At 40.8% G+C, this 8665-nt stretch overlaps 1 protein-coding gene across 1 annotated transcript; it reads left to right on the top strand.

Moving 5' to 3' along the window:
* The first annotated feature begins 6024 nt into the window (after positions 1-6024).
* LOC123442370 (60S ribosomal protein L9) lies at positions 6025-7976 on the top strand. Its single transcript, XM_045118387.1, has 3 exons — positions 6025-6450; positions 7037-7159; positions 7491-7976. Exons 1-3 carry the CDS (start codon positions 6088-6090, stop codon positions 7572-7574), a joined length of 570 nt encoding a protein of 189 aa, XP_044974322.1. The 5' UTR covers positions 6025-6087; the 3' UTR covers positions 7575-7976.
* Positions 7977-8665: the final 689 nt, after the last annotated feature.

Here is an 8665-nt window from a genome sequence, read left to right as displayed (position 1 = left end):
AATTAATTTTGGATCATGATTATGACGCAATATGTGGTTCATATTGTTGGACAGAATGAAAATAAACACTATTCCCTCCAACCCATAATATCAAAACATTTTTTACATCACACTAGTGTCAAAAAACACTCTTATATTATGGGACGGATGGAGTAGTTGACATTGTATGTAAAGACTATAAATTTTAAAAATACTTAAATTTAATGATAGATTTAATGTTAAAAAATAAAAAAAAATTAGTATAAACACGTGATGATCAATTGTTATTATTGGCCCACTAACAATAATATTCACTTGGGGTGTATGGTCGTTATAAAAAAAAATTCTGCGCCTAAGGATTGCATGAGCTTAGCTGGGCCTCTGTTTGGGCCTAATGGGGCTCGCGCAAGTATGAGATGAGAGCGTTGTGAAAAATCGGTTCGGATTTGGATAATCATATACGACGAGAAGGAGCTAATATCTAAGATTTTTGGTGAAAAGGTATGAGGAACTCTATCTCCTCAAATATGAATATGGGAGGAGGTAGAGGAAAGTATTTTGTCTCCACATTCAAACGCTCGGGTATCAAATAAAATCAAAATCAAACAAAATTTGACATGTGGCCTCAATATACTATAACAAAACCACACACACAAATTTGATTCATTTTAAGAATATTTAATTTCCATTTAATAAATAATTCTTAGGCATTATAACATAGTCTATGCGAACGAGTCTTGGAAACGGGCGAAAGGAACAAAAGTTACTTATTCACTTTTTTGGAGAAATGGTGAAATAGGCTAGAGGTTTGGACAAACATCCGGATAATCCGGTACGAAGACAACATAATGTCAATGCAATCCTTATTATGTCATAATGATCCAAAAATAGAATAGTAATCAGTTTTCTAATTTAAAAAAAACAGAGATTGTTACAACAAGTTCCATGTCACTCCGCATATGTATAGTTAATAGTATTTTATCTAATTGGAATAAAAACTAAAATGATCGAACATAGTTTGGTTAGTAAAAATATAAATTGTACCAATGCAAAAACAAAATTTTGTTTTTAGGTTTCCGCTTAGGTCGGTATTCAGCTTGTTGGTTGTTATGTCCACCTTGGATACTCACATTGCAAAAGGGTTAAGGGCCATCAATGGGTAGGTATTGCAAAAATCACACCATAGACCTGATATATGATAAAAATTTCTCCATTTATTAATTTGTCTATTCTAGCGAGGCCTCAAAAATCTCGCCAAAAGAGCCCCATCAATTTCGTAGGGGGTAACTAGGCGATTCTTGGCAACTCATATCTGATTTAGCTTCAACTTGTTTTTATCTCGCATATTGTTGACTTGCTACTTTCCTCTTATCAGAAAAGTTTTCACCACATAATCCATCCAATTTGTCAACCGAGTAAACAATTAACTACAAGCAATACAATATGTGTTGCTTTACTAATAATCGAAAAACAACATATATGGAAGAAAACAAAATCAAAATTGCATTATGAGGAATATATTTAGTGCTTTATTTGTGCGAGTTCAATATGTTTAGATCTCTTCCAAATTTATTTATGCATTTCCTATTGCTTCTCCCATATGTCTAACCAACTGTGTTTGATAATTGTTGCCCTCTAGTGCATTGCTTTGCTTTTGTGTTGTCTCATAAGTTTTCTAGGTGGTTTTGTCTTTGCTGCACACTTAACCATTATCACTATAATGTTAGTGGAGGAGAAATGTGTTTCTAGTTTGTTAAATACTAGCAAAAGGGCCCGTGCGTTGCCATTGTTCAAGAAACCGGTAACTGGTAGCTGCTCGGTCGGCTTGGGAGTAGCGATTAATCGGTGAATCGTCCTATTAACTGGATTAATCGGTCGACCATTAATCGGTAGATTAAACAAAAACTTGGCAACTTATATCTAAATTTTTTATGTATCATACCATAATTCCATGCACCTACCTATGTAATATACCAAAATAAATATTGTAGGCATATAAAAAATTGATAAGAGGTAAAATTAATAATCATTATATATCTAAATATATAAAATCTCAAAATTCAAAATGAGCAATTAAACATTTAAACTTATCCATATACTTGGTAACATACATCACATAATATACTACAGATAATAGCCAAAACCAACAGTTCCATCCATCCATCTACAAAATTATAAATCATAATCTAGTAATATATGAATGTTGGATTCTCCACTAAGGTATGGGGGAAGATGGTAGTATCTTGCCTGCTGGTGACGCCATTGAGGAAGAGATTGGGGAGCATCCCATGAGAGAGGATGGGGAGTGTCCCAGGGGGGTGGGGTCGAAGCAAGCGACCAGAATGGCGGAGCAACTAGATCTTGCAGGTGTAGTGTGGAGACTGGCACCGGTGAGAACAGGACTAGCCATCAGCCAGGTTAGCAGTGGATGAAAGGAGCATGAGGAAGCGTGAGGAGGGCCAAACTCTAGGTATTTAGTAGAAAGAGGGGGCGGGAGGCATTATGTGTCAAAATTTTGGGATTCGTTTGCCCACCAGTTAATAGGCAAGTAGTGATTAATCGGTCTGGCAACTAATTAATCGGTATGACAACTCATTAATCGGTCTAACCGGGCAATTAATCGACACGACAAGTTAATGCGATGAATAGGTGTTATTCGATTCGGTCACCCTAAGAGTAGCGATTAACTGGCAAGTTAACTGGTTAATCAGATGAATTCTTGAACAGTGTGCGTTGCAACGGGAGAAAAAAAATACCACACGCTTTAAATCTTTTTATAATCATTTTCATTTATTAAAATAATAAGCTAACTAACTAATGTAGTCCGTCCTATCCTATTTTGTTGAGAAATCAACCCGTCCATTTGTTAATTCCACCATGATGAGAAATTGAGCGGGACAAGCAAAGCAAAACAAAGAGGCTACGCGAATTGATCAACGGAATGTTATCTTATTTCATTCATGGGGTAGAGAATGTGGATCAGATGACAAACTGAAGGTGGTGTTCCATTCTCTGTCTCTACAACAATACAATCTTACATTCAATACATTCATTCATCAGCAAGCAAATCCCCACAAAACAAAATTTCTTGCCGGTGCTTAGCACACGAATGGAGGCATGGGGAGGGGATCTCACCAGATGATGAGTTCCTGGCGGAGGAGGGGATACGATGAGGGGACCAAGGGTTAGGCGCCTCTATCTGGCCATAAGAAGTCGCCGTTGCCGCGCCATAACCCCGGAGTTCCCCGTGTGAGCCATGGAGGTCCGCCTCCACCTGCAAGTACTTCGCTCCGCCGCGCCGCCGCTGTTCTGCATCGAGCAGACGCATCATCCCCAGTCACTGTAGCTGTCGCGTTGATTTGATCCAGAAGCTGTGCTCGAGCGCCGAAACGGGAACAACAAGCGGGCAGAGGTACGGCCGCGGAAGCGGGTGGGTTGAGATCGACAACTGTGGTGGTTGACGTCGGCCGCGGCGGCGAGTGGTGTGGCAGCGGCCTGGGCACAGGTCAGGGTGGACCAGGGTCGACGCGATGCGCTCGAGCGCCGCAACAGGGGCAGTGAGCGGGGAGAGGTACGGACGCGGAGGCGGGTGGGTTGAGATCGGCAGCGGTGGCAGTTGAGGTCGACTGCGGCAGCGAGTGGTGTGGCGGCGGCCTGGGCACATGCCAGGGTGGCCCAGGGTCGACGGGAGGTGGCGATGCGTACTGGTATAATTTTTGCAGCGAATCGTTTTTTCCTTTTGCGTTGTAGATAAATGATGGAGCGCGGGTTGAATAACAAAAATTACAGGGGCTTATTTTATAAAAATACCGTGATGGGTTTTTCGACGGAAGCAATAGCCGCTTTATTATTAGGTATAGATTAAATGGAGTATCTTAAAGATGATTGCACATGAAGAAGTCATCACATCCATCTCACCTCTAAGGTTTATTTATTTCACAGCTCCAATCATCCTTTACACTACTAAGAATCTATCTATAAGGGGTGATCTGAGAAAGTAGAAGAGGAGGGATGCCACCATCCTAGTTTGTTCATCAGGTCGACTCTTTCGTCTCCATCTCTCGCATCTCGTGCTTACAATCATGCCCTGCTTCCTTTGTACTTTGTAATTGATTTGCATTGGTGTCTTCAGTGAAATACTTGGTTGAGTAATTGTGTGTTGTTGGTACTGGATAGGGCATTATCCAATATTAAAATGCAATCACACTGAGCAAAGCTCGAGGTTGAGCTATAGAAAGTGGCTCATGGTCAGCTTGCAACGATCTCGAGTCAATTTCGAGCTAGTTCCGAGCTAAATAAGATTATTTTTAAATAATCTATAAGAAAAGTCACTAAATAAGACATGCCAAAACACAACACAACAAACCATTATCTAATTCAACTTATTCTCTCTCAATTGAAGACTCGTACTTAATAGCAAGAGATCGTGGATGAAATAGCAAGAGAACAAAATGAATATGCGTCTAATCTCTAACTTTGAGCAAAATAACATGACATTTTGCACATGGCTGATCACATACCACATTGGGGCTTAAATTCCTCCACAATTAATTAAGCTTCCATGTATGGTAGTAGGTAAAATGGAAAAAATCGCACACAACATATATGGTAATGTTTTTTTGACTATCTATATGGTAATAATTTTCCAATTTATTTTTAATATATATTAAAATTATGTGATATAATTGTATGATATGAGGCTATTGAACTAAAATTCAGCGAGCCAATGTTGGCTTAAGATCAGCTCTTTCCTTGATCGAGCTACATAAAATATTCATACCCAACTAATTTTTTTTCGAGTTGATCTTGAGTCAAGCAAAAATACGAGTCAACCTCGAGCGACTTACGATCCTCAAGCTTTTATTGTAGCCCTAACTGGCAGAACTAGGGGTGTCCTTGCAGGAGCGGAGACAGGGGGGGGGCTGCCCCCCCCCCCCCCAAATGATCGACAAAACCTGAAGTACCTAGTGTATATTTGACTGATATGCGCTGGTATGTAAGTATTTGGCCCCCTATTAGCAGCCATATCCAAATCCTGGCTCCGTCACTCTGTCCTTGTGCTTGCAATCAGTTTCAAAAGCATCAACATATTCATAGTTCTTGAGAATGCCCTTGGCCTTGAGTGGATCTTTGGTATACATGAGTTCTAGCATTCATAAGTTTGAAAAGAAGTTCACGAATTTGAACAAAGTTCAGAGCTTTTTTTTTGAAGTCATGTGTCTGAAAAAAGATTACGAATCTAAAAACATTCATGAAAATAATAATAAATAAAACACAAAACAAAAAATCTAGAAAAACTCGTACAAAAAACATAGTGAATAGCCAAAAACCGGTGGGAACCTTACTCACAACCTATGCAACAGAGGATGCTGGTATGGCCGGAATGGACCATCGCTCCCGAGCTCAAATGTCCCTCGATGAACGGTAAAATCGAAAAAGGTTAAAAAATCGGAATTATGTTTGTGGTATTTTTTGAAAAATGTTCTGTGTGCTTGAAATTTTTTATCGAGAAAGAACATTCATGTAAGTCGTGAAAAAGACAAGTTTGACTTTCCAAAATTGCTATTTTAAAAAGCATTTTGGAGTGCTGATCTTGTTTTTTTCGCCATGATTTTCATGACGAAAATTTTCAAGCATATAAAACATTTATCAAAGTTTTCAAAAAAGATCAGCATTTTACAAATCATTTATTTATTTTACTGTTCATCTCGGGCTAATTTGAGCTCGGTAGTAGAAGATGACGGTATGGCTGACCAACTTGAACTCACTTGTGTTAGGAGAGGTATGCACTATGAATCGTTATTGAAGTATTTGACTCTTGAAGCACGGAATAGGATTCACACTATTTTTTAAAATACGGAAGTTTTTTTTTTGAGGGGTTTACGGAAGAAAAGCTGAAGTAAATGATGATGCAAAGAAAAGAAAATAAAGAGAACGTTTGGGCCAAAATGGGCCCATTTCAAGCCCAGGAGCATCCATTCGCTCTCCTTCCAGACCAAACCCTAGCGACGCCCGTTATATAAGATCTCACCTCGCCAGACGCGCCGCCGCCGCACCACCACTCCACCCCCACCGCCGCCGAGGAGGAAGAAGCAGCGTCAGGCGAGGATGAAGACGATCCTTGCGTCGGAGACGATGGATATCCCGGAGGAGGTGACGGTGAAGGTGTCTGCGAAGATGATCTCGGTGACGGGTCCCCGGGGCACCCTGACCCGCAACTTCAAGCACCTCAACCTCGACTTCCAGCTGCAGGATGGCGGCCGGAAGCTCAAGGTTGACGCCTGGTTCGGCACCCGCCGCACCATGGCCGCCATCCGCACCGCCATCTCCCACGTCCAGAACCTCATCACCGGCGTCACCAAGGGCTTCCGCTACAAGATGCGCTTCGTCTACGCCCACTTCCCCATCAACGCATCCATCACCGCAGCCAACCGCGGCATCGAGATCAGGAACTTCCTCGGAGAAAAAAAGGTGCTTTCTTTTTTCCCTTACCGACCATTTCAGATCGAGATTCAGTGGTTTTATGATGCTATGAGCTGTTCTATGCATAGAAAATGTGTTCTTTTCCTTTAGTCGCAGCGGAAAACTTGTGGATAGTGCAGCTCTGTAAACTATTTGTCTGATAGTGTAGTATTTCATTCAACAGAATCGACTGGACTAATTTAAAGGCAGTAAAATCTTCGTTCAATTACCATTCAAGTATATATGTTGTGCCTATGGCTTTTTACATTTCTTTCTGCCTCTGTTATAGAATCATGCATATGAATGAATGAAATCTCTTCACCTTTGGTTGGGATCATTGATGTCAATAGTGCAGCTTTGATCCCCCAATGCCAATGTTCCCAGAACAGAGGTCACTAGCATTATGTACTCTAGTGTTTGCAGGGTAATTGGCCCATAGTGCTACCTAAAACAAAACTTGAGTGTTCTATGCCACTTTTGACATTGAACGTTTGTGATGTCCTGTTTGGCTTTTATCTCGTGTGACGCCCCTATATACGTGCACTGTTCAAGTCATGTATGAAATATACTGATGTTCTTACTTTCCTTTTAAAAGGTAAGGAAAGTCGACATGCTTGACGGTGTGACGATCCTGCGGTCTGAGAAGGTCAAGGATGAGATTGTCCTTGATGGCAACGACATTGAGCTCGTCTCTCGCTCTGCTGCCTTGATCAACCAGGTTAGGGTCATTGCCTTTGTGCTTCTCATACTGTAAACTTGCGTCATAGGTTTTGTGTTCTGTATATCATCTTATAATGTTTCCACTTTAGATACAGTGTATATCAAGGTTTGGTATTCTGCACTTGTCACATTTGCCCTTGTTTGTTCACAGCGATTTGATTCACTGGAACACCCATTAGTATACAAGTGAATCATGTGCATGTATTATCTGATTGAGTGAACGATTACTCGGTACCATGTTGCACTTGCAGCATGTGTTGTATCTTGATATTGCAGTGATGATCTTCTCTATGCTGACCATTGATGTTTCGTGTTTTTTCTTGAACCAGAAATGCCACGTGAAGAACAAGGACATCAGGAAGTTTTTGGATGGTATCTACGTTAGCGACAAGGGCGCCATCAAGGAAGAGTAGGGGTGCGACCTATCTGCCGCAAGCCCTTTGTAGCTGGTAACAGAAACTGTCCTAGAGGAGGGTGGGTGTTTTTTTGGGGCAATCACATGGGTTGGCTGCAATTTGTACTGGAGATAGATCAGGGATGTCCTGGAACTGGAGAAGGGGGTTCCTTGAAGATGCATATTTCACCGGTTGATATGACGTCTTGTTATCTGCCGCTATGTTTTGTTTGCTTAGGCATGCCAAAGGGAGAAGAACAAGTGATTGACGTGTTTTAAGCTGAAATAGGTAAACTCGGAGCAAGGCACTTGAAATTTCATCCCTAGTCAGGCAAGGTTCATACAATCATTTTTATGTGAACATGCCTGGCGATGGATCCAATGTTGACGGCGCAACTAAATTTGATAGAGTGGATTGAAATATCTGGTGTGACAGAGGTTACAACTTCGAACGCAATGATGTTATATACAACAACAGCGTGAAATAGATATTTTGCACTGTGTGTTTGAACACTTCAGTTTCTCACTGCAGTTTGATGACTAAGAGCATCATTAGTAGTGCACTCAAACCAGTTTTAAGGGTTGAGAATTTGCATTTTTTTTATACTTTTAAGAATTGAACAACAGGGGTAAAGACTAGAAGCCTCAAACCCTACAACAAAAACAAGGACAAAAACAGAAGAGCTCGGGGTGGTGCGGCTGCCTCGCCTTTTGCGTGGTGGCGAGGACAGCTCGAGGAGGCCGGCCTTCCTCGGGTTGGTTTGAGGGTTGGATTCTCAATTTTTTTTAAGAGTTAAAAATTAGGCTCTCCAAAGGGAGCTCCTATTACGCACCTTGGAGACCAACTTTAGCACCGTGGAGACCAACTGGCGCTCACTGCAGCGCAAAAAAAATCGCTCAAAAAGTTGAGCTCAAGAATATAAGAACAAATGTGGCCGTGATATTTATTGCACAATACCATCTACAACACTTTGATTTTTGAATTATTTGAAAAAATTCATTAATTTGAAGGTGTATATTGATTTTTTAAAAAATCATAAATTTGTAAAAAAATTTCACAACAACAACAACCAAGCCTTTCAGTCCCAAAAAAGTTGGGGTAGGCTATAG

Source organism: Hordeum vulgare, chromosome 3H, assembly GCF_904849725.1.
Source record: "Hordeum vulgare subsp. vulgare chromosome 3H, MorexV3_pseudomolecules_assembly, whole genome shotgun sequence".
Lineage (NCBI taxonomy): Eukaryota > Viridiplantae > Streptophyta > Magnoliopsida > Poales > Poaceae > Hordeum > Hordeum vulgare.
This window is presented reverse-complemented; position numbering and strand designations above follow the sequence as displayed.

Bases quoted from the DNA above. Each gene is read 5' to 3' on its own strand.
- LOC123442370 (XM_045118387.1), top strand. From the start codon at position 6,088: ATGAAGACGATCCTTGCGTCGGAGACGATGGATATCCCGGAGGAGGTG. The intron at 6,451-7,036 runs GTGCTTTCTTTT...TCCTTTTAAAAG, and splicing joins ACTTCCTCGGAGAAAAAAAG to GTAAGGAAAGTCGACATGCT. The intron at 7,160-7,490 runs GTTAGGGTCATT...TTCTTGAACCAG, and splicing joins CTGCTGCCTTGATCAACCAG to AAATGCCACGTGAAGAACAA.